Here is a 25,198-nt window from a genome sequence, read left to right as displayed (position 1 = left end):
CTGTTCTTTCTTATCTGACCATTCCCTAGGCATCATCTATATTATATATTATATATTATATATTATATAGTATATATTATATATTATATATTATATATTATATATTATATATTATATATTATATATTATATATTATATATTATATATTATATATTATATATTATATATTATATATTATATATTATATATTATATATTTCGTCTCTTTTCTCCACCTCCCCACTTTCCTACATACCATTAAAGGTAGACCTCGACTTATGACCACAATCGAGCCCAACCTTTCTGTTGCTAAGCGAGACAATCGTTAATTTGGCCCCATTTTACGAGCTTGGTTGCCAGAGTTGTCAAGTCAATCGCCGCAGTTGTTAAATTAGTAACACGGTTGTTAATTGAATCTGGCTTCCCCCATTGACTTTGCCCGTCAGAAGGTCGCAAAAAGGGATCACGTGACCCTGACTCATATTTATGCAGTGTTGCCGGCTAACTCTGCTGACTGCCAGCAGTTCGATCCTGACCGTCTCAAGGTTGACTCAGCCTTCCATCCTTCCGAGGTCGGTAAAATGAGGACCTAGATTGTTGGGGGCAATAAGGCTGACTCCGTAAATGGTTAGCTGTCAAGGACTGTGAAGCGGTATATAAGTCTAAGCGCTATTGCTATTGCTATCTGAATTTTGATCGTGTGACCGTGGGGAATGCTGCAAAGGCGGTAAATTTGAAAAAAACGGTCACTTTCGGTGGCGTCGTCATTTCAAAAGGCACTAAACAAACAGTCGTAAATCAAGGACTACCTGAACTTCAGCCTGATCGAGATTTGGAATTGAAACAATGGACATTCTTACTAAGCAGCGCTGGATTTTCTGCCGAAGAGTTTTTTTCTTTTGCTCGTTCCAGATGAGATGATCTAGGTCCGTCTTTCCCAAGCTGATCAGAAAAGGGACACAGCGGGATCCGGTGACAGATTCCAGGAACTCTGCACTACCGAGAGAAAGTTTTCCAAAGCTCACTTTGTGGAAAGGCAGAAACTATAGAGAAGGAGGTGGAATTTATTTCTCTCTTCTCTTCTAACCTACATCTGAAACCAACTGAATCAGAAATACACCCTTGTTGAACTTCAGGAAGGTTTATGTCCAGTTGCCCATATCGATTTTTAAGCAAAATTTTATGGAAAGAAAGAAAAAGTGAGAGAGTAAAACATAAAAGAAAACAAAGGATATGTTGCAAGTGGTTATCCCATCAAATTTTCAATTGAACATCCTCGGTTAGCAAAACACAAATCTCTTATTGAACCACAACAGTGAACATTAAACCGGTCATAAAATTATAGATCAAGTTGAAATATGATTCTATAGAAAAGAAACCCCATATTTTGGCTAGGACACCATATGTAACAGCAAAGTCCAAGAATGGTTTCCAATTTAAAGGAGAATATTTGCAGGTTGAAATGGTTTCGAGTTTGGAATGGCATTTTGCTTCAGATTTAGGAAAGCATGTTTCCATAATTTAATTAGCCATTTCCGCAAAACAGAGATCAAAGATCTTTTTTTCAATAAAAAACACACAGTGTAAAATACCTTGCAGCCTTTAATATAAGTTATACGGATAAATTTGAATGTAAAATTCATCCAGCTATTTGTATTTGATTTGAATGTTATATCAAGAAATTTGACTCATGTCTCTGCCAAAGAATTAGTAAAACAGCCACTTAGCCTCAAATCCAATTAGTAATAATAATAGTGCAAACAATTCAATTTTTTACAAACATTAAATTCCTTGGGTTAAACTCTCCATTCATCTCAGAATTTGAAGTCTACTTTTCATTGTATGTTGATTTGGCAGCAATTTTATCATGATTGCAATGAAATATTTTTTTCATATAGTCCTTTCAAATCCTAATGCCAAATGCCATAATTAAGATCCAATTAAAATGCTTTCATTATTTGGAGACACAGCAGCTAACACAAATACTTTTTAAAAAAAAACCATGAAAGAAATGAATGAATATTGGCTGGAATGCTATATGCCTATTGGCACTATAAACATCTATCATTTTCAGGAGGTTTTTCATTCTGGTAAGAAAAAAAAGAAAAGAAGGTAATTAAACAGAATGGCTTACGGAAGCACAGCTAAGAGATAGGGAGGGATAGATGCTTCAGAAATTGTCCAGAATTTCCAAGCCAAACAATTGACCTGCAAAAAGGATTTTTCAAATGTGATTGCATAGAAACAAGACGTGTAAAAGCTATAATCCTGAGTGACTATTTTTTGTTCTATATATATGCCAACACAATATCAGTAATTTTAATCCATTGTCAAGTCAATTTCACATTTAGTCAACATAATCTCAAACTAACGTTGTCATTTTTTTGCACATTTGTGATTTAAAAAAAAAAACTTGGCACATTCCACGTAGAGTCCCTAAACACAATTTACAAGCCATTTGATACTCACAAAATGATGCATTTTTAGTGTGTTACTTTCATTAATGTGCGCTAAACACACACACACAGAGATGTGTATGAGATCTAACATCTATGCTTTTATGGATTTGCTTAGATAAAAGTGTGATCTATAGAACACTGCAGACCAGAACAACTAGATACAAGGACAGTTTTTTCCCGAATGCCATCACTCTGCTCAACAACTAATACCCACAACACTGTCAGATAATTTACTAAGACTGTATTATTATTATTATTCTCTTCCCTACTAGTATCTATCTCTTCCCACTTATGACTACAACAATGTTGCTTGTATCTTTCAATTTATAATGTTTTTATTTGTTTCCTAGTACGATTTGATAGCTTACCTTGACTATCACTAAGCGTTGTATCTTTTTATTCTTTTTTTTATTGAAAAAGTTTTACAATAAATTTTTTTTTACAATTATCTCCCCCCTCCCCCCTCTCCCTTCCCCCCTCCCTTAATAAGTAGCATCATCACAATCACATCTCCAACATTTAGGTTGCATATTCGGATACATGCCAATTTTTTAGGGTCTAAATGCCATCTATAAAACATTTTGTAAAAATTTTCTCTTAAATTTTGTGCTTGAGTAAATTTAACATTCCTAACCCAAATTTTCTCCCACGTTTCCATCATTATAGGTTGTTGAATATTTTGTGCCCATTTTATCATACAATCCTTAACTAATTCCGTTTCTGAATCTATCAATACATTGTATAACCTCTTAATATGCATTTGACCTTCATCTCTGATTTGTTTTACCAAATTTTCCTCAGTTAGCACAATATCAGTTTTCTGGTCTACACTCCATCTAGATTGCAATTGTCCATACTGAAACCATGTATAACTTTTCCCTTCTTGTTTCAATATGTTCAAAGATTTCAATTGTAATTTACCCTTTTCTACAAAAAGAAGCTCTTTATAAGGAATCCTCTCTTGTTTTTGTTCTATATTTATATTCTCTATCGCATGTCTAGGGATTGCCCATATAGGTATCTTATGGTCTAACTTATATTGAAACTTTTTCCAAACCCTTAACAAAGCATTCTCCTTATGTACAATGAGAGCATATACATCAAAGATAAATTCCTTGTGTGTCCAATCACACTTAGCCAATAAAGAATTCTATTCTATTCTATTCTGTTCTGTTCTGTTCTGTTTTATCTTTCCAAATTCAGAGAACTGCAGAATTCAGGAAGGAATCGCTGTTTTTCTTATTATATTATTTCCAAAATGCAAAATCTCCATAGAATGCAATTATCCTTAAAAGGCATTCTCTTTAAAATGCAAATCAGAAGTATTTAATTTGCCCTAAGCAGACTTCTGAAATCATAATCCAGATACTCAAAACAGACCTTCTGTTGGAAATAAAACAAACATATTAGGATAAGGTAAAGATAAAAAGATTCCCCTCAAACATATGTGCTAGTTGTTCCCGACTCTAGGGAGCGGTGCTCATCTCTATTTCAAAGCCATAGAGCCAGCACTGTCCAAAGACGTCTCCGTGGTCATGTGGCCGGCATGACTAAATGCCAAAGGCGCACGGAACACTGTTCCCTTCCCACCAAAGACGGTCCCTATTTTTCTACTTGCATTTTTTAAGTGCTTTCGAACTGCTAGGTTGGCAGAAGCTGGGACAAGTAATGGGAGCTCACCCTGTTACACAGCACTAGGGATTCGAACTGCCGAACTGCCGATCTTTTGATCGACCAGCCCAGCGTCTTAGCCACTGAGCCACCGCATCCCTTTTATTAGGATATATATATTCATATTTGACCTGGAAGGAAGACAGCAAATGAAGGTGCTTTTCAAATATGTGGAAAAAGTTCAAAAAAGAAATTGGGCTCAGGTTCTCAATGTGCCAGCAGGTCAGTCCTTTCAACAGCTGTCCATTACTGGAGGAAAAGAGAAAGAAAAGAAATACAAAGTAAGAATTGTGTAGCATCCAATTTAATTCTAAGTATGTTCCGTCTCATTCAATTAGACTCAGTGTCTGAAAAAGAATGTTTTCTAAGTTAGGATCAAAATCCTCTCTTTCAATTTGTGTGTCTTTCCAAAGAGTCTTATCACAATTATCATAATTCCCAACCAGCATGTGGCCAGTGGGTCAAGGAGCATGGGTGCTGTAGTACCACATCTCTAGAGGATGTTAAGCCTAGGATGTTGTCAGGGATGAAATCCAGCAGGTTCTGACAGATTCTGGAGAACCGGTAGCGGAAATTTGGAGCAGTTCGGAGAACTGGCAAATACCATTTCTGACTGGCCCCAGAGTGAGGAGGGAATGGGGATTATATTTCCCCTGGAGTGGGGAGGGAATGGGGATTTTGCAGTATCCTTCCTCCATGAGTGGGGAGGGAATGGGGATTTTGCAGTATCCTTCCCCTGGAGTGGGGAGGGAATGGGGATTTTGCAGTATCCTTCCCCTAGAGTGGGGTGGGAAAGGAGATTTTGCAATAGCCTTCCCCCAGGAGTGGGGGGGTGGAATGGCATTCTGCAATATTCTTTCCCCAGGAGTGGGGAGGAAATGGGGATTTTGCAGTATCCTTCCCCTGCCACGCCCACCAAGCCACGCCCACAGAATCGGTAATAAAAAAATTTGAATTCCACCATTGGATGTTGTCTTCAACAAGGATCCTAAATTCTCATTGTAACATAAGGATTAAAGACCAGAAAATGCTTCCTTACCTTAAGAGATCAGACCGGGAAGTTCTCCTTGACAATAATTCATACAGAAACAAAGCCTGAAATGAAACAGATAAGAGATCTGTATGTTACAGCAATTTTTCTTTTCTTGTTACTTTGGCAACTTTAAGATAGATGGACTTCAGCTCCCAGAACGGTTGCAGGAACTGGGTATGTCTAGTTTAATAAAAAGAAGGACTAGGGGAGACATGATAGCTGTGTTCCAATATCTCAGGGGTTGCCACAAAGAAGAGGGAGTCGGGCTGTTCTCCAAAGCATCTGAGGGTAGAACAAGAAGCAATGGGTGGAAACTGATCAAGGAGAGAAGCAACTTAGAACTAAGGAGAAATTTCCTGACAGTTAGAACAATTAATAAGTGGAACGACTTGCCTGCAGAAGTTGTGAATGCTCCAACACTGGAAATTTTTAAGAAAATGTTGGATAACCATCTGACTGAGATGGTGTAGGGTTTCCTGCCTGGGCAGGGGGTTGGACTAGAAGGCCTCCAAGGTCCCTTCCAACTCTGTTGTTATGTTATGTTATGTTAATTCCCCAGCACAACACAACCGCACAATCCAAGCCCTACCCTCTTTGATAAGTGACAGAGGCTGATTAAAAGGGAGCAACCTTCCATCCCATAGTTGCGTGTGCCATCTTGACTTTTTTTTTTTTTTGCCACTCTCTGACGATGGGGATTGGGAGAATATCCAGATTAAGGCACAAGGCGTGGGAGAACTGCACCCTTTGTCCTCCTGTTTGTCCTCTAATCAAAGAGAGAAGCAATCTGGAATTAAGGAGAAACTTCCTAACAGTGAGGACAATTAACCAGTGGAACAGCTTGCCACCAGAAGTTGTGGGTATTCCGTCAGTAGAGGCTTTTAAGAAGAGACTGGAAAGCCACGTGTCTGAGATGGTATAGGTTCTCCTGCTTGAGCAGGGGGCTGGACTAGAAGACCTCCAAGGTCCCTTCCAGCTCTATTCTATTCTATTCTATTCTATTCTATTCTATTCTATTCTATTCTATTTCATGTTTTATTTATATAACATTCAATTTTCATCAAACTGTGTGTTCTGGGTACAGTTATGTTTAGATAGTCGTATTACACATCTTTGTTGTGATAATTCATCTCCATCATAATAATAATATATATCTATTCTATTCTTTTCTATTTTCTATTCTATTGTGTTCTATTTTGCAATTCTATTCTATTCTATTCTACATTTTACTCTCTCTATTCTATTCTATTCTATTCTATTCTATTCTATTCTATTCTATTCTATTCTATTCTACATTTTACTCACGACTTGCCTGCAGAAGTTGTGAATGCTCCAACACTGGAAATTTTTAAGAAAATGTTGGATAACCATCTGTCTGAGATGATGTAGGGTTTCCTGCCTGGGCAGGGGGTTGGACTAGAAGGCCTCCGAGGTCCCTTCCAACTCTGTTGTTATTATTATTACTCTCTATTCTATTCCATTCCATTCCATTCCATTCCATTCCATTCCATTCTATTCTATTCTATTCTATTCTATTCTATTCTATTCTATTCTTCTATTCTATTAATCCCTGTTCCATTCCATTCCATTCTTCTTCCACTTCCTGGTTGCCAAACCCAAGATGTCCACAAAGCACCATCATGCAACCCATCCACCTGTCGCTCTACCTGACTTGGCCTCAGCTCTCTTTTTTTCACCAATGACGCATTGAAGCTGCCTGCCTTCCATAAATCGAACAAGGAGACCTCAGTAAAAAAGGCACTAGGCAGATCGGTGATGACCGACGTGAGTGACGAGGAGCCCAGGATCTGCAGAAAAAAAAAGGGAAGCGTTTGAAAATGTTCTGTCTTTGGAAACAACCTTGGGAGACGGGAGGAAGAACCACAGACTAGACAACGGCCAGATAAGAGGCAGCTGAGCCCACAGAAGGAATGGGAAGCGGTAAACATCTCAGAAGCAACCGTCCCTAGTTTTCTGGATTGCAAAGGTGAGGGGAGAGAGACGTCCTTTCAAACATTGGTGGGATTCAAAAAAATGTACTGTATTAGCGGTTTTGTGGGTGTGGCTTGGTGGGTGTTTCATGGCTTCGTGGGTGTGGGTTGGTGGGCGTGGCAGGGGAAGGTTACTGTAAAATCTCCAATCCCACCCCACTCCAGGGGAAGCACACTGCAAAATCCCCATTCCCTCCCCGCTCCAGGGGAAGGATACTGTAAAATCTCCATTCCCTCACCACTCCAGGGGAAGGACACTGCAAAATCCCCATTTCCTCCTGATCAGCTGGGACTCGGGAGGCAGAGACTCGATGGGGGCAGGGCCAGTCAGAGGTGATATTTACTGGTTCTCCAAACTACTCAAAATTTCTGCTACCGGTTCTCCAGAAGTGGTCAGAAGTTGCTGAAAGCCACCTCTGCTTTCAAACCAACTCTCAACCCTGAAGCTGACCTGACCAAAGCCATTTTTGACCGCTTCATTTTTGACCCGTGACGTCTCCATCTCGCTCACACGTTCTCTACTGCTCAGAAATGTAAGCGCTTACCTTCCGGAAAATTCCTTGTCTTTGAGCTGGGGACAGATCCTGTGCCCGTTGTGCCAAGACGTTCTGGATGGCCTGAGAGAGCTCATTGGGGTTCATATTGTAGAAGGACAGGGTGTCAATGCCAGGCGCTAAAGCCCCCATTTGACTAACATTGTGAAACGACAGTGCCTAGCAAGGGAATCAAAGACGTAAATCAGGATTTATGGCGGAAAGGATCGTGTGAACCTAGCCAATTGTCCTTATTTGATAAGCCACCATTTGCACACAATCAGCAAACATTGCAATGGGCCGGGAATTTACTAACATTCTCATCTCAAGAAATTCCACAGCCAAATCTCAACCAACAAATGCTCTGTCTTACACGTTGGCAAAAAAAAATTAGAAGACAAAATACAAGCTGAGCAGATACAACCTAACAGATGACCCTCACTCTGTCAAACACCTTGGAGTACTCATCTCAAATGATCTAAGCGCCAGAGTTCACTGTAACAGCATTGCTAAAACCTAATCTTGCGTAGCTTCTTCTCCAGTAATATTGAACTGCAAACTAGGGCACACAAAACTTTTGCCAGACCAATTCTTGAATACATCTCATCTGACTGGAACCTGCATTGTATATCGGACGTTAATACAATTGAGTGAGTCCAGAGGTATTTCACAAGAAGAGTCCTCTACTCCTCTGCTCGCAACAAAATACCTTATGCCACCAGACTCCAAATTTTGGGTTTAGACAACTTAGAACTTCTCTGTCTTCGGTCTGACCTAAGCACAGTACATAAAATCATGTGCTACAATGTCCTACCAGCCAATGAATACTTCAGCTTCAATCAAAACAATACAAGAGCACACAATAGATACAAACTCTTGGTAAACCGATCCAAACAAGATTGCAGAAAATATGACTTCAGTAACAGAGCGGTCAACGCCTGGAATGCACTACCTGACTCTGTGGTCTCATCCCAAAATCCCCAAAACTTTAACCTTAGACTGTCTACTGTCGACCTCACCTCATTCCTAAGAGGTCCGTAAGGGGCGTGCATAAGCACACCAGCGTGCCTACCGTCCCTGTCCTAATGTCTTCTTTTATTCGTATCCTTTACATGTATTACAATTATGTTTACGCTTGTATCTGTCATAAAATACATGCTTGACAAATAAAATAAATAAATAAAAAGAGTTTTTTGTAATCAAAAGCAAAGGGATGCCTTTTGACAATCAAACGTACCTTTTCGTAAAGCAGGTATTTGCCGGATAGAATTATAGTTTGACTCTTGGCCCATCTGGAGACTTGGTTTAACGTGGAGATGGCAGCGTGCACAGCTGTGGGGGACAGAGATTCCAGCTGGCTGGTTGCCAGACCCACGACAGCATCTGAGAGGGTGCCGAGAATGTCATTCAAACTCTGGTTTTGGACGGCAACGTTGAGAAGTTGGGACTTCAGCTGGAACAAGAACACCGTGGGTAATAACAGCAAAAAAACAACAACAACAACACCCCACAATATTTTGAAAAGCTGATGCCAAGAAGCTTAGAGACGCATGGTTTTAAAGTCAAGACATAACTAGAAAGCCCTCAGCAAGGATAATAGAATAACAGAGTTGGAAGGGAACCTGGAGGTCTTCTAGTCTAACCCCCTGATCAACCAAGAAACTCTATCCTATTTCAGAAAAATGGTTATCCAATCTCTTCTAAAAAACCTCCAGTGTTGGAGCATCCATGACTTCTGAAGGCAAACCATTCCACTGGTTAATTGTTCTCCCTGTCAGGAAATTTCTCCTTAGTTCTAGATCGCTTCTCTCCTTGATTAGTTTCCATCCATTACTTCTTATCCTTAAATAAGGGCCTCTGGTGGCTCAGCAGATTAAGTCTGTCTGTTATTAACACAGCTGCTTGCAATTACTGCAGGCTCGAGTCCCACCAGGCCCAAGGTTGACTCAGCCTTCCATCCTTTATAAGGTAGGTAAAATGAGGACCCAGATTGTTGGGGGGCAATAAGTTGACTTTGTATATAGTATATAAATGGATGAGGACTATTGCTTGACATAGTGTAAGCCGCCCTGAGTCTTCGGAGAAGGGCGGGATATAAATTCAAATAAATAAAATAAATAATAAGAAGGGGGAAAGAGAGAGGAGGGAGAGAGAAAGAGAGAGAGAAGGGGGAGGGAGAAAGAGAGAGAGAGGGAGGGAAGAAGGTTGACTCAGCCTTCCATCCTTTATAAGGTAGGTAAAATGAGGACCCAGATTGTTGGGGGCAATAAAGTTGACTTTGTATATAATATACAAATGGATGAAGACTATTGCTTAACACAGTGTAAGCCGCCCTGAGTCTTCGGAGAAGGGTGGGATATAAATTCAAATTAAAAAAAAATAATCTCCCTATTTCCAGGTTGAATCTCTCGTTGTTCAGCTTTTATCCATTATTCCTTGTCTGGCCTTCAGGTGCTTTGGAGAATAGCTTGACTCCCTCTTCTTTGTGGCAGCCCCTCAGATATTCAGATACTGCTATCATATTACCCCTAGTCCTTCTTTTCTTTAAACTAGACATATCCACTTCTTGCAACTGTTCTTCATATGTTTTCATCTTCAGTCCTCTAATGATGTTGTCCCAGCCTCGGCTTACCTTCTGCACATTGGCCTGGAAGCTTCTCAGCTGGTGACATTTCATCATCTGGTGAAGCAACGCCCGAGCCATGGTGGAATCCATCTCTGCTAAATCGTGGTAGAAACAAACCAGCAAACCCAGCCTGTGTGAGGAACAGAGGAGGTTAGCTGTTGACTCGCAAAGCATTCCTGGCCTGCTCTCGAGTTGCCATAGGCCGGAGTGGGGGGGGGATGGGAAACTGGCGAAACTGCACCGCAGCCAAAAAAAAGATGCACATTCCACGCTTATCTCCCTCAAGGCTGTATCCCAGGGATACCTACAGCAGCCAAAGGGGAGTGACCTCTACAACCCCCAAACTTGCTTTGTTGGCGAATGTGATTGATGACACACCGCGGGGGAGGTGGGGGGGAAAAGTAAAGGTAAAGGTTCCCCTCGGACATATGTGCTAGTCATTCCTGACTCTAGGGGGCGGTGCTCATCTCCGTTTCAAAGCCGGCATGACTAAAGGCTCTGGAGGATGGGACAGCAAAAAAGTCACTTCCTGTCCAATTGGGAAACGGGCCATTTTGGGCCTCCGGAGGGCCTCTGAGGGGGTGGGGAAGGCTGTTTTCGCCCTCCCCAAATGTATAGAGAGGATCTGGAGCCAGATCAGGCCATCATGTGCCAGGAGTGGGTTGGGGAAGGGGGATTGCACGTGCATGCGCAGGGCGGGGCACATAGAATTATAGGTGTGGGCACGCGCGTGCGTGATCTTTCTCCCCCCCACCCCATCGTGGCACGCAATGGCAAAAAAGGTTAGCCATCATCGTTCTACGTCAATCTTCTGCAACGTGCAAGAAGACCAACTCGTCCACGAGAAAGAGGTTCTCACCAAGCTCGTCTTTAAAACCTGCAGATGGAGAACTCGCAACCTTAGACTCTCCCCCTGTGGCTCGGCTCTTCAAAAGGCAACCCTGAAGGAAATCAAAGCTTGCCTGTACAAAGTGGAAACGTTCCTCGTATCGAAGCCAGACGCGTCGATTCTTTCCAGGAAAGCTTGCGCGAGATCGGGTGTGATATCGTACACCATATCCAGTTGCTTGGTTGCGTTGTCGTAGCTGACAAACAGCCACATCTAGAGCAGCGCAGAAAAGATAAGTGAGATAGGTAGGTCTCCTTGATCCAAAAAAAAAAAAAATATTGAGAAAAATCTCATACGCTAATTTTAACTGTACCGACAGGTTAGTCTTTGAGTTACAATCATTCATTTCATGACCGTAGTTGCAACAGCACTGAAAAAGTGACTTAACAAACTGACTGGTCCCCACACTTACAAGTGTCACAGCATCTCCATGATCACATGTTCAAAACTGAGTTGTTCAGTAACTGGCATGTATTAAGCAATAGCCCTTAGACTTATATACCGCTTCACAGTGCTTTGCAGCCCTCTCTAAGCAGTTTTACAAAGTCAGCTTCTTGTCCCCCAACAATCTGGGTCCTTGTTTTACCGACCTTGGAAGGCTGGGAGGCTGAGTCAACCTGGAGTCAGGATCGAAATCCTGGCAGTGGGCAGAGTTAGCTTGCAACACTGGATTGTAACAACTGTACCACTGTTCCACTATGGCTTCCTTCCTTCCTTCCTTCCTTCCTTCCTTCCTTCCTTCCTTCCTTCCTTCCTTCCTTCCTTCCTTCTTCCCTCCCTCCCCAACCTGTAGCAGACTTATATACCACTTCACAGTACTTTGCAGCTCTATCTAAGCAGTTTACAGAGTCAGCCTCTTGTTCCCCCAAAATCTGGGTTCTCGTTTTACCGACCTCGGAAGGATGGAAGGTTGAGTCAACGTGGAGCTGGTCAGAATTGAACTGCTGGCAGCCGGCAGAGTTAGCCTGCAATGCTTCATTCTAATCACTGTGCCACAACAACTCTTAATATTAAGATTTGCAACGGTTACAGCATCCTGGCTCGTACGATTGCCATTTGCAACTTTCCCAAACAGCTTGCGACAAGCAAAGTCAATGGGCAAAACCAGATTCGCTTCACATTAGACCTTCCAGAATTGGTCTTCAGATTCAGAGGTTTCCTTTTACTTACTTCATAGGGGTTAATTTTTCTGATTTCTTCAAGGGGGAGGTGAACCATATACCTCCCAAGAATCCACAGGTTTTCAGCGCTGACCCAAGACGTGGAATTGTCTGAAACTTGGAAGGCCGCAATATTATAACAGCATGCTTAGTAAACTCTCTAGGAACATCAGCAAGGTAAAAAGCTGATTACAGTATTGTTTTTGTTGTAGTGCCCTCTACTGAACACCGTCAAAATGCTTAACTTCTTCAAAGCAAACTCAACTCCTGGGGGTACAAGATAGATGGAAAGGAACTGCTTGATGTCGCTGGGTTCTCAGATATTATTTAGGCTTTTCCATTCTGAGTTTTCCTTGTGGTCTCCCATCCTCACAGTAACTAGGGCCCCGTTTTCCTTAGCTTTTGTAGTGTCTGTCGGCCACTTGCTGTACTTTTGTGCGAATGAATATCTTTTCTTTTATGTACACTGAGAGCATATGCACCAAGACAAATTCCTTGTGTGTCCAATCACACTTGGCCAATAAAGAATCCTATTCTATTCTATTCTGTTCTATTCTGTTCTGTTCTGTTCTGTTCTGTTCTGTTCTGTTCTGCTCTATTCTATTCTATGACCCACAAATGAACCCATGCATGTGTGACACACAGATAAATAACACATTTCACTTACTGCTGGCATTGTCGGAGGTTTGTAGGTTCTGCATCATCCACTCGTACACAGCCCTTTGAGTGCTTGTGGTTAGTCTGTCGTACAGGTCTTTGAAGACTGTTGATCTGAAGGACCAAAAATCACACAACAATCAGACAGGGTGGCCCATTAATTCGTTTGCAAAAAAAAACAACCTAAAACTAATTAAAACCTGGTTAACAGAGAGGGTGACCAATATTTTCATAGAGCAAGGGAAATAAACCCTGAATAATGGTCTGTGGGAATGGCCTTGGAGACAGGAGGGAGAAACTTAGATTGGATAACCAGCAAGTAAAATATGTCTCAAGCTGTTATATAGTCCAAAACAAAAATAAATGTAAGGTTAGAAACGGGAGCTTAATTTTACATGAATAGAATAGAATAGAATAGAATAGAATAGAATAGAATAGAATAACAGAGTTGGAAGGGACCTTGGAGGTCTTCTAGTCCAACCCCCTGCTTAGGCAAGAAACCCTACACTACTTCAGACAAATGGTTATCCAACCTCTTCTTAAAAACTTCCAATGTTGGAGCATTCACAACTTCTGGAGGCAAGTTGTTCCACTGATTAATTGTTCTCACTGTCAGGAAATTTCTCCTTAGTTCTAAGTTCTGCTTCTCTCCTTGATTAGTTTCCACCCATTGCTTCTTGTCCTGCCTTCAGGTGCTTTGGAGAATAGCTTGACTCCCTCTTCTTTGGGGCAGCCCCTGAGATATTGGAAGACTGCTATGATGTCTCCCCTAGTCCTTCTTTTCAACCCAGTTCCTGCAACCGTTCTTCATATGTTTTAGCCTCCAGTCCCCTAATCGTCTTTGTTGCTCTTCTCTGCACTCTGTCTAGAGTCTCCACATCTTTTATATATCATGGCGACCAAAACTGAATGCAGGATTCCAAGTGTGGCCTTACCAAGGCATTATAAAGCCAGCTTACATTTAACAAAAACCTATGTCACTTACTGAAAAAAAAAACCCTAAGGTAGAGCAGAATATCAGGTGGGCTCAAAAGATGTTGGGCATTAAAAGGTGAATTCCCTGGGCATTCATGGGCATCAAGTTTTTGAGCCTTCCCTTTCAATGGGCAAATAATATTTTCCGTCAGCATAATAAACTGTTGGGAAAACAACTTACAGATTCCGGAAAGCCTCTTTCTGAAGATCTTGAGGGAAGCTGGCCACGTTGTGGGCTTGGAGATACGTGGCCGAAGAGGCTTGTAGGATCTGGCTTAAGATGTCCACGCATTGAGCAGAATTGAGGAGCGCAAAGCATTTTTCTACTGTAATAAGGACCAAGGTACGGTTCCCTCCGGGACTCTGGAAAAGTTTCTTTCTTATTCCGTGTAGATCGATTAGGATATTTCCCAGATCCTGGAGATAACAAGAGAAAGATCTAAGCCACAATGGTGAAATTAAAAAAAAAAATTATTACCGGTTCTGTGGGTATGGTTTGGTTGGCATGGTGTGGCTTGGTGGGTGTGGCAGGAGAAGGATACTGCAAAATCCCAATTCCCTCCCCACTCCTGGGGGAAGGCTATTGCAAAATCTCCATTCCCACCCCACTCCTGAGGGAAGGATATTGCAAAATCCCCATTCCCACCCCACTCTGGGGCTAGCTAGAAGTGGTGTTTGCCGGTTCTCCGAACTACTCAAAATTTCCGCTACCAGTTCTCCAGAACCTGCTGGATTTCAGCCCTGCTAAGCATGGCAAGAAAAATGAGATCTCCAACAGGGGTTAGACTGTTAGCTCTGCAGGAACTTTCATCAGAGAGAAAATAAATTATAGGTGGTTGGGAGGAGGAGGAGGAGGAGGACAGCAATGACAATGGCGACGACGATGACTATGGATTGTCCTATTTAAGAAAGGTTCAAAAAATCTGGAATAATTTAGAGGAGAGTTTGTCAATCTTTGCAACTCTACTGTAAGATACATGGACTTCAACTCCCAGAATTCCCCAGCCAGCATCGGTTGGTTCAGCTTGGTTGGCTGGGGAATTCTGGGAGTTGAAGTCTACATATCTTAAAATTCCCAAGATTGAGAAACCTTCATTTAGAGATAGGCTCGTGAGAATGCTCAGAAGATTACCATTCCACGCCACTTGGTACTTTGTCCTTCTTAGGAGAAAAAGTTGTCGGAGAGCCCAGAGTGAGACCCACAGTAAAAAGTCTTCGATAAAAGAGGGGATGTAAGGCCCACTTTTTTTATTTTTTTTGTCACACACAGTGACCCAAACCGGCCTTACCAAATACTTCTGGGTCCTTCCAAAGAGGTACTTCATGGCTGTTTGAAAATCCTCAGGACCCATATCCCGAAAGATTGAAAGGAACATTCTAGGGTCGTGGAAAAGATGTTCAAAATAATTGGTGATTGATTCCTGTTGAAAAACAAGACAGAAAGTTTTGCAAGTTTAAATATGGGAAGGGGAGACTCAAATCTTTCTTCCTCCCAGTGCCAGGGGTCTTTCTGTTAATGCTTGCCAAGCAAAGCCATCCTCTAGACCAGAGGTCTCCAACCTCGGCAACTTTAACACTTGTGGACTTCAATTCCCAGAATTCCTCAGCCAGCAAAGCTGGGAATTCTGGGAGTTGAAGTCCACAGGTCTTAAAGTCGCCAAGGGTGGAGAGCCCTGCTCGAGACCAGAAAAGCCCCTTCATTGGCAGGATGCTATAGGGCTGTGATGGCGAACCTATGGCACGGGTGTTAGAGGTGCCACGCAGCGCCATCTCTGATGGCACGCGAGCCGTTGCCCCAGTTCAGCTCTGCTGCGCATGTGCACACACTTCCCGCCAGCCAGCTGGTCTTCAGGTCTCTGCTGCACATGTGCGGGGTGCAGGGCGCATGAGGAGGGGCTGCGCATGCATGCCCAGGGATGGGGCACATGTGGGGGACCACACAAACACCCCCACACAGGGGGGCACGAGCACATGTGTGGGAGGGTGGGGCGCATGCACAGGGCCGCCCATTTTGGGGATTTGGGCGCACTCAAATTCGCGCATGCAAGCACACGCTTTGGGCACTGGATCTGGAAAAGGCTAGCCATCACTGCTTTAGGTCCACTAGACATCCTTTGTCCTGCCCCAGGGTGACCCACAGTTCTCCCCTTCCCTTCCCCCCAAGGCTAAGCACGGCCCCTGGTCAGTAAAATACAACCACATCCTGAATTATTGGGTCATAATGCTTTCGCTAACTTATACACGGAACATCTGAAGCCGATAAGAGACAAGAACAGGGTAAACTCTGACATAAGAAGGATGGAATATGTAAAACACACACACACACACACACACTCCAATTTTCCAATGTTTTATTCCCGAAAAATCTCATTTCTAGTTTTTGCTCTTACAGGACATTTAAACCATTTGGAACAAACATATGAGGTCTATACTACCTGTAAGCTGCCATAAGTGATTGCAAAGTTATGAGCATGGCAATGGGCCATGATTTGGTTGAAGAGATCTTTGGTCCAAATATTGGAGCTAAAAAGAAGAAGAAGGAAAGAAAAAAAAAACCCAGTAATTTATAGAAAGGGAATGCTTGTAACAATGCAGCAAAATCATTCAGGAATTAGGTTACAATTCACTTTTTTTATATACTGGCAGTCAGTGTTTATATTGGATGAATCCGAGCCCTGTGAGAAACGTACACTGTTTGTTACGCAAACTGAGATCATTGGGCTGATGGAATAATAAACTATGGTTTGGATGCCATAGTTTATTCTATTGCCCCAATGAGTTCAGTTTGTGTAATGAAGAAGGTTAATTTCCCACAGGTTTAGATTCATGCAATGTTAGGTTAAAATATCCTTGGGTTCATTTGTTGATGAGCACGTTTTGTGATTTGCACCAAAAATTGAAATACTGGCAGTGGTTGTTATTCGGCACAAAAGTTCCTTTAACATGGATGCCAATTTTTGCATTTAGAAAGTAATTACAGGATCTTATTTCAACAAAACTGGGATCCAATCCAGCTTTATTTCTATATCACCAGCTAAATCATTGGAAAATCATAAATCAAATGCTTACCTTTGGAAATTAAGAATAGTGAGAAAAGCTGTAAAAAGGGGAACATTTAAAAAGTTAATCAAGGTAGATTAAATGAGGTTAAAAGAGACACAGAGAGAGAGATAAAATTAATGACAATTACCGTTTAAATACTGCCCTGTTATGATATCTTCCTAAAGAAAAAGAGAAAGAATTGTATACAGTTGAACCAGGGAAATGTAAAAATGGTTAGAAACGGTTATTTAATCTATTGCTTTTATTGTTTTAATGTCATGCATTTTACTGTGTTAAGTGTATTTGAATTATTATTTTTCTTTTGTGCAATTTGGGGCTGTCATAAGCCTCCTTAGGAAGTCCTTGTTTTGAAGAGCAGTGTACACATGTTAAAAATAAACATTGCAGAAATGATCAAACAATAGATAGATAGATAGATAGATAGATAGATAGATAGATAGATAGATAGATAGATAGATGGATGGATGGATGGATAGATAGATGAGAGATAGATGAGAGATAGATAGATAGATAGATAGATAGATAGATAGATAGATAGATAGATAGATAGATAGATAGATAGATAGATATAGATACTCACTACGGTTCTTTGTAGCTGTGGAGGCAGATCTGGAGAGGAGAAGGGGGGAAAACTATTTTTTTAAAAATGTAAGAAATGGCTTCCAAAAAAGTAGATAATAAGGCATCTAAAAGAATTGAAAAGATAGTGGTGGATGCTACTGTATATGTTCAAATAGCTGTTAAAAGTTACTGGAAATGAAGAGATGGAGGTGATGGAGGAGGAAGGGGGTGGAGGAAACATCTCAGGGGAACTAAGCTAGAGAAAAACGATATACTACAACATCCATATGAGGCCAAAATTAACCCACAGTAACTTTCTCCTTTTCCCCCCTTTCCTATGACCCAAATATTTTATGCCAAAGGCCATTATTGTTCTATGTAATCTACACGCAACTTCAATTCTTTTCTTCCAAAATGTTGAGATCTATTTCTGTGGTATAAAAGGGTTTGATTTTTTTTTAATCTCACCTTGGCTATCATTTGAAGGATTCCCGGATTCCACGGTGGAACTCACTAAGGCCAACAGGAGAAATACTCTCCAGTCCTGGAGAAACATTTCTTGAGTGTTTCCCAACAGCTGAGGAGCCAGGTGTGAAAAAATAAAAAGGAAAATGGGGTGTCACTGAATGGAGAGCCAGAGGTCGTAATTAATTAATTAATGGACCTCAAAGGAGACCCAAGATAATTTCCCACTGCCAAAGTTCTTGATGGATCTCAAGATGTCCTCTTTTGACCATGGTGGTCTCCAAATGGACTTATTCCACCGTGGAGGCCCAGAACAGAGGTGGGTTTCAGCAGGTTATGACCAGTTCTGGAGAACCGGTAGCGGAAATTTTGAGTAGTTCAGAGAACAGGCAAATGCTACCTCTGGTTGGCCCCAGGAGTGGGGAGGGAATGGAGATTTTGCAGTATCCTTCCCCTGAAGTTGGGTAGGAATGGAGATTTTGCAGTATCCTTCCCCTGGAGTGGTGAGGGAATGGAGATTTTGCAGTATCCTTCCCCTGGAGTGGGGAGGGAATGGAGATTTTGCAGTATCCTTCCCCTGGAGTGGAGTGGGAATGGAGATTTTGCAGTATCCTTCCCCTGAAGTTGGGTAGGAATGGCGATTTTGCAATATCCTTCCCCTAGAGTAGGGAGGGAATGGAGATTTTGCAGTATCCTTCCCCTGCCACTCCCACCAAGCCACACCACGCCCACCAAGCCACGCCCACAGAACCGGTAGGAAAAAAAATTGGATTTCACCGCTGAGCTGAGGATCACGGGAACATTTTTTGCGACTGATGCTAAGGATCGGATCCTGGGAACCAGCCTGGTTTTAGATCTTCTCCTGCCCCTGTTAAAAGCCCCTGGCTTGCTTTTCCAAGCCGCTCCATGGGGATTTCTCCAGCCCGTCTCTGCTGTGTCTCAGTGTCCAGTTTCCCTAACAATGAACTGAGTTGTGTTTGTGGCAGACTTTCCTTGATGCATTTACGGGAAGGTTTGAAATTACCTGCTGGCGCGGCTTAACAAACTGCGCCTTTCAGAGAGACCTGTGGGCAGGGGGGCCCAATTTTCTTAAGAGGCAAAGTTTTCGATTTCAACCACTGTATTTCCCCAAAAAAGTAGACCTTAGGACCAGGGGTGAAATGCTCCGGGTTCGGACCGGATCATCCGATCCGGTAGCGATGGCAGCAGGTGGTTTGGAGAACAAGTAGCAAAAATCTCTCCACCCCCCAGCCCCAGCTGAGCCGTGCAATCATGTAGCCATTCGCTTAACAACTGTGGCCAAGAATGGTCATAGAATGAGGCACAACTCATTTAGCAACCACCTTTCTTAGCAACGGAAATTTTGGCCTCGGTTATGATTACGAACAGAGGACTAGCTGCATTCCTTGTGCAATGGTGTTTCACCTTTAATGCAAATTATTGTTGTCCTGTCCTTTGGAAGATCAGGAGGGAAGGACTTTATATTTGTTATTTCTTGGAATTATTTACAAATTGCTTTTCTGCCCAGCCTCAGGTGCAAATCCTACCCTTAAAAACAAACAAACAAACAAGATACAAGATAAACTACAAAGATTTTTTTAAAATGGCAACAAGGAAAGGAAAATTAAAAAGATTCCCTTCAGAATGCACGGCCACATTTTCCCTTAGGAAAACCAGACCAGAGAGAGAGGCAAGTTCAAATCATTAGAAAATAATTAAAAATAGCAGTGATTTGAAATAGGGATTTGAATTAGTTCCTTCCTGTGGCACTGCCTATGCAAAAGTCTTCCTCTCTGCTCAAAGATGCTTTTTTTTTTGCATCAGGAAGTTTCCAGAAACCAGAATATAAGCCGCTCAACCTACCATGCCAAGTTGGCTGGGTAATTCTGGGAGTTGAACTCCTTACATCTTATAAGTATCCTGACTGGGGAATCCTGGGAGTTGAAGTCCTTACATCTTATAAGTATCCTGACTGGGGAATCCTGGGAGTTGAAGTCCTTACATCTTATAAGTATCCTGACTGGGGAATCCTGGGAGTTGAAGTCCTTACATCTTATAGGCATCCTGACTGGGGAATCCTGGGAGTTGAAGTCCTTATATCTTATAGGCATCCTGATTGGGGAATTCTGGGAGTTGAGGTCCTTACATCTTATAAACATCCTGACTGGGGAATTCTGAGAGTTGAAGTCCTTACATCTTATAAGTATCCTGACTAGGGAATTCTGGGAGTTGAAGTCCACGCATCTCGAAGCTGCTGAGATAACCACTGATGCAAAGGATTTTCAGGTCTCTCAAACACAGGTATCACTTTAGGGATTGATTTCATGAGCGTTGCTGTGCTTTTCACACTGAGCGCCGATGCCAACTCTTCTTGACATCCTAAGGCCTTTGCCGATGAGCTGCATTTCCAGGAGCCGCTGCTACAACCTTGCAAAACAATGCCTTCCAAGTTGGTAGTCCTCAACCATTTTTTTCTCCAGGCAATATCCCCTCTGTGATTGACCTGTGTTAGTCATTTAGAGCTGACGAATCTAAGAAAACTCTGGATTTTGTGTTTTCTCACTTTGCGTCTTGAGGAGATGCTTTCGACAGGCAACCAAGGGAGTTGCGTGTTTTAAGCTGGTTTGGCAGCCCCTTGCTAAACCACAAGGGTAGTAAACAAACCTCAAATCTCAGCTGGAGTTACAAAATTTGCTAACTTCCAAACCATTGTTAACAGGACACAGTGTACGAATTTACACGAACCTAGGAATCCACAAACACGACAGCAGTGCATGAATTCACGCAATTCTTTAATCTCTTAAAAAAAAATCCCAGTGAAAAAACAGCTTGATTCCTTGCATTTTTTTTTTTTGTGGATGTCTTCGGAAAATATTATTTTCTTAACTCTGTTCCTTAAATTTCTCCTTCTCTTCATTAGTTGGGAATGGGGGGAGAAAATGGATTGTGGCCATCTATGCCGGTCATCGGAAGAAACTTAATTCTTTGTACGTTTAGAAACTCTCTTATTTAATAGCCGATAGAAAAATAAACTTTTTAAAGGGAAATCGGAGGATTTTTTTGTTACTCTAATTTTGAACAGTTCGCTATTGAATCATCTGGAGCAAGAGGGGGGAAAAAAAACCCCCACCTTTATCTTTTGCTTCGGTAAACCTCCCTCAAAAGCATCCAGCTGTTATCAGACAGAACAAAATTCCAGGAATGAAACTTGCCAACATCAAAGAAAGATTTCTCTACGTGGAAACATCCTTCAAATCATTCGCCCCACAGCCCTAATCTAGAACAGGAGGGTTTCCGCGATGCTGAATCTCAACAGTTTGACTCACCTGAAGCAGAGAGCTCTTCTGAGATCAAAGGAGTTTGCGGGAAGAATGGTTGGCTGGAGGGGAAAGAACAGCTCTTGAGCTGGAAAGGGGATGACAGAAAGGGAGTGATGGGGAGGGGCTGAGAGAGAAAGGCTGAGGGGGAGGGGGAGGGGAAAGAAGGGGGGAAGTAGAAAGGAAGAGGAGGAGGAAAAGAGAGGAGAAAGGAGGGCATAAAGAGAGAAGAAAGGAGAAGGAGAAAGGAGGAGAAAGAGCAGAAGGAGGACGAAGAGGAAGAGAAGGAGAAAGAGCAGAAGAAAGGAGGAGGAAGAGGAGGAGAAGAGGAGGAGGAAGAGAAGAAAGGAGGTGGCGAAGGAGAAGAGAGGACAAAAAGGAGAAAGGAGAAGAGGAGGAAGAAGAGCAGAAGAAAGAAGGAGAAAGAGGAGAAGAGAAAGGAGAACAAAAAAGAGCAGAAGGAGAAGAGGAGGAAAAGAAAAAAGGAAGATGCGAAGGAAAAGAGAAGAGAAAGGAGGACAAAAGAGAGAAAGGAGAAAGGAGAAGATGAGGAAGAGCAGGAGGAGGAGGAAGAAGAAGAGGAGGAGAAAGAGCAAGAAAGGAGGAGAAGAGGAGAAGAGGAGGAGAAGGAAGAGAAGAAAGGAGGTGGCGAAGGAGAGAGGAGGACAAAAGGAAGAAAGGCAAAGGAGAAAGGAGAAGAGGAGGAAGAGGAGGAGAAGAGGAGGAAGAGGAGGAGAATAAGAGAAAGGAGGACAAAAGAGCAGAAAAAGGAGGAGAGGAGGAGAAGAGGAGGAGGAAGAGAAGAAAGGAGGTGGCGAAGGAGAAGAGGAGAAGAGGAGAAAGGAGAAGAGGAGGAAGAAGAGCAGAAGAAAGAAGGAGAAAGAGGAGAAGAGAAAGGAGAACAAAAAAGAGCAGAAGGAGAAGAGGAGGAAAAGAAAAAAGGAAGATGCGAAGGAAAAGAGAAGAGAAAGGAGGACAAAAAGAGAGAAGAAAGGAGAAAGGAGAAGATGAGGAAGAGCAGGAGGAGGAGGAAGAAGAAGAGGAGGAGAAAGAGCAAGAAAGGAGGAGAAGAGGAGAAGAGGAGGAGAAGGAAGAGAAGAAAGGAGGTGGCGAAGGAGAAGAGAGGAGGACAAAAGGAAGAAAGGCAAAGGAGAAAGGAGAAGAGGAGGAAGAGGAGGAGAAAAGAGGAGGAAGAGGAGGAGAATAAGAGAAAGGAGGACAAAAAGAGCAGAAAAAAGGAGGAGAAGAGGAGGAAGAGAAGAAAGGAAGAGGCAAAGAAGAGAGGAGAAAGGAGAAGAAAAAGCAGGAGAAGGCTAAGAGAGGGGAAAGGAGAAACAGCAGAAGAAAGGAGAAGGAAAGGAGGAGTTTGGAGGCATATAATGGCATTAAAATTATGTGCTCAATCCATAGCATTGATTCACAATATTACTGATTTCCTAACTGCAACGGTGGCCGGGCAGAGGTGAAATAGCCCATTTGGGATATTCATGGCTTATTCTTGGTTTGTTTCTGGGCCTCCTACAAGCTCCTGCTGAGGAAGAACTCCTTCAAAGCCAAGGAGGTAGAATTTGCTTTGCTCGTCTGATGCTGGCTTGTTTTTGGCTTGCCCAGCAGAGGATGACTTAAGCTAGTTTATATATTTCAAAGTAAGAGTTGGCAACTCAGCAACTGGTAAGTCTGGAGGCAGGATAGAAAGATTGTGGATCTTGAGCTCTAGCGCCCCCTCTAGGTGGAAGATGGAGAATCAGGATTTCAAGTTTTGCTTCCTTTTTGCATCCTGGAAAGGTGGCAATATCTAAACCAGGGGTCGGCAACCTTTTTTATTATTTTTATTTACATTTATATCCCGCTCTTCTCCGAAGACTCAGGGCGGCTTACACTATGTAAGCAATAGTCTTCATTTTATTTGTATATTTATATACAAAGTCAACTTATTGCCCCCCACAACAATCTGGGTCCTCATTTGACCTACCTTATAAAGGATGGAAGGCTGAGTCAACCTTGGGCCTGATGGGACTAGAGCCTGCAGTAATTGCAGGCAGCTGTGTTAATAAGACTGTCTTACCAGTCTGAGCCACAGAGGCCCTTAAACACTCAGAGCCACAAAGATCCTAACTGGAAGCCCCTGTTCAGTTCTGGGGGCGACCAGAAGTCCAGTTCCTCCTTTATAGTATCTCCTTCTAGCGCAGCATCCTTTTTCCTCTGCTGACCCGAAAGTCCTATCAATTGTGGAGCCGACCAGCAACAGGGAGCCACAGCAGAGTGATGGAAGAGCCACATGCGGCTCCAGAGCCACATGCGGCTCCAGAGCCATAGATTGCTGACCCCTGATCTAAACGCACAGGTGGCCTTCTGTGCAAATTCAAGGATTATTTAGTTCCATTGGTTAGTGGAGTGAATACACACACACACACACACACACACAAAGATCCAGTTTGGAGTCTTTAGGGAATCACCACGTCCTTCTGCAATCTTAACAGCTTTCCAGAATATATATAATTCAGGCACCGACTTTATTCGAATTTCATTGCTGGAGGGAATGCAAAGTTGGGGCCGGAAGTTTAGGGTACTCGTTTCAATGGCCTGGAAACTGCCCCAAGGGATCCTGGTCCTGGGCACCCTACAGCGTTGGACCCCGATACACTTAAGGCAGCTTTTCAACAGCTGGAAGTTTGACCATACAAGCAGTCCTCGACTTATGATAATTGGGATCATCAGAATTCCCATTGCTAAGCAAGACAGTTTGGAAGCGAGCAGTGCCTGAATTTTAGACCTTCTTGCCCCGGTTGTTAAGTCAATCACGGCGGCTGATTGAATCATGCGGTCATTAAGTGAACTCGGCTCCCCCTCCCCAATGACTTTGCTTGTCAGAAGCCAGCCGGGAAAGTTGCAAACAGTGATTACGTGACGACCCATTGTAAATACATTATGTTGTTGTTGTTTGTTGCTAAGTCGTGTCCGACCCATTGCGACCCCATGAACAATGTTCCTCCAGGCCTTCTTGTCCTCTACCATCCTCTGGAGTCCATTTAATCTCACGCCGACTGTTTCAGTGACTCCATCCAGCCACCTCGTTCTCTGCCGTCCCCTTCTTCTTTTGCCCTCCATCGTTCCCAGCATTAGGCTCTTCTCCAGTGAGTCCTTCCTTCTCATTAGGTGGCCCAAGGATTTGAGTTTCCTCTTCAGGATCTGGCCTTCTAAAGAGCAGTCAGGGTCGATCTCCTCCAGGACTGACCGGTTGGATCGCCTTGCAGTCCAAGGGACTCGCAGGAGTCTTCTCCAGCACCAGAGTTCAAAGGCCTCCATTCTTTGGTGCTCAGCCTTCCTTATGGTGTAAAATACATGCTGAATTTTGATGACATTCCTCTTGGGATACTGCGAGGTTCATAAATACAAGAACTGGTCGTTAAGTCACTTATTTCAATGCCCTTGTAACTTTGCATACGGGTAGTCCTCGACTTACGACCGCAATCGAGCCCAACCTTTCTGTTGTTAAGTGAAATATATTAAGTGACTTTTGCCCCATTTTACGACCTTTCTCGCCACAGTCGTTAAGCGAATCACTGCAGTTGATAAGTTAAGTCACCCGGTTGCTAAGTGGAACCCGGCTCGCCCCATTGGACTTGGCTGGTCAGGTAGTTGCAAAAAAGGGATCCCGTGACCCTGGGACACAGCAACCGTCGTAAGTATGAACCAGTTGCCAGGTGCCTGAAGGCGATCATGGGGATGCTGCAAAGGTCGTAACTGTGAAAAACGGTCTAAAGTCACTGCCGTTGTAACTTTGAACGGTCATTGAATGAAGTGTTGTAAGTCAAGGGCT

At 42.7% G+C, this 25,198-nt stretch overlaps 1 protein-coding gene across 1 annotated transcript in view; it reads right to left on the bottom strand.

Moving 5' to 3' along the window:
* Positions 1-15,324, bottom strand: part of OTOA (otoancorin) — a 32,355-nt gene extending 17,031 nt beyond the window's left edge. The window contains exons 1-13 of the mRNA XM_058157765.1: positions 15,262-15,324; positions 14,154-14,389; positions 13,008-13,111; positions 12,351-12,451; positions 11,254-11,393; positions 10,298-10,421; positions 8,903-9,118; positions 7,678-7,845; positions 6,809-6,949; positions 5,148-5,203; positions 4,240-4,357; positions 2,113-2,186; positions 839-974 (exon numbers count right to left, since the gene is read on the bottom strand). Coding sequence (XP_058013748.1) covers positions 839-974; positions 2,113-2,186; positions 4,240-4,357; positions 5,148-5,203; positions 6,809-6,949; positions 7,678-7,845; positions 8,903-9,118; positions 10,298-10,421; positions 11,254-11,393; positions 12,351-12,451; positions 13,008-13,111; positions 14,154-14,389; positions 15,262-15,324 — 1,677 coding nt within the window. The remainder of the gene's footprint in view (positions 1-838; positions 975-2,112; positions 2,187-4,239; positions 4,358-5,147; positions 5,204-6,808; positions 6,950-7,677; positions 7,846-8,902; positions 9,119-10,297; positions 10,422-11,253; positions 11,394-12,350; positions 12,452-13,007; positions 13,112-14,153; positions 14,390-15,261) is intronic.
* Between the last annotated feature and the right edge of the window lie 9,874 nt (positions 15,325-25,198).

This window comes from Ahaetulla prasina, chromosome 14 (genome assembly GCF_028640845.1).
Source record: "Ahaetulla prasina isolate Xishuangbanna chromosome 14, ASM2864084v1, whole genome shotgun sequence".
In the NCBI taxonomy this organism is placed as follows: domain Eukaryota; kingdom Metazoa; phylum Chordata; class Lepidosauria; order Squamata; family Colubridae; genus Ahaetulla; species Ahaetulla prasina.
The sequence above is the reverse complement of the archived record's forward strand: the minus strand, read 5'-3'. Positions and strand labels throughout refer to the sequence as shown.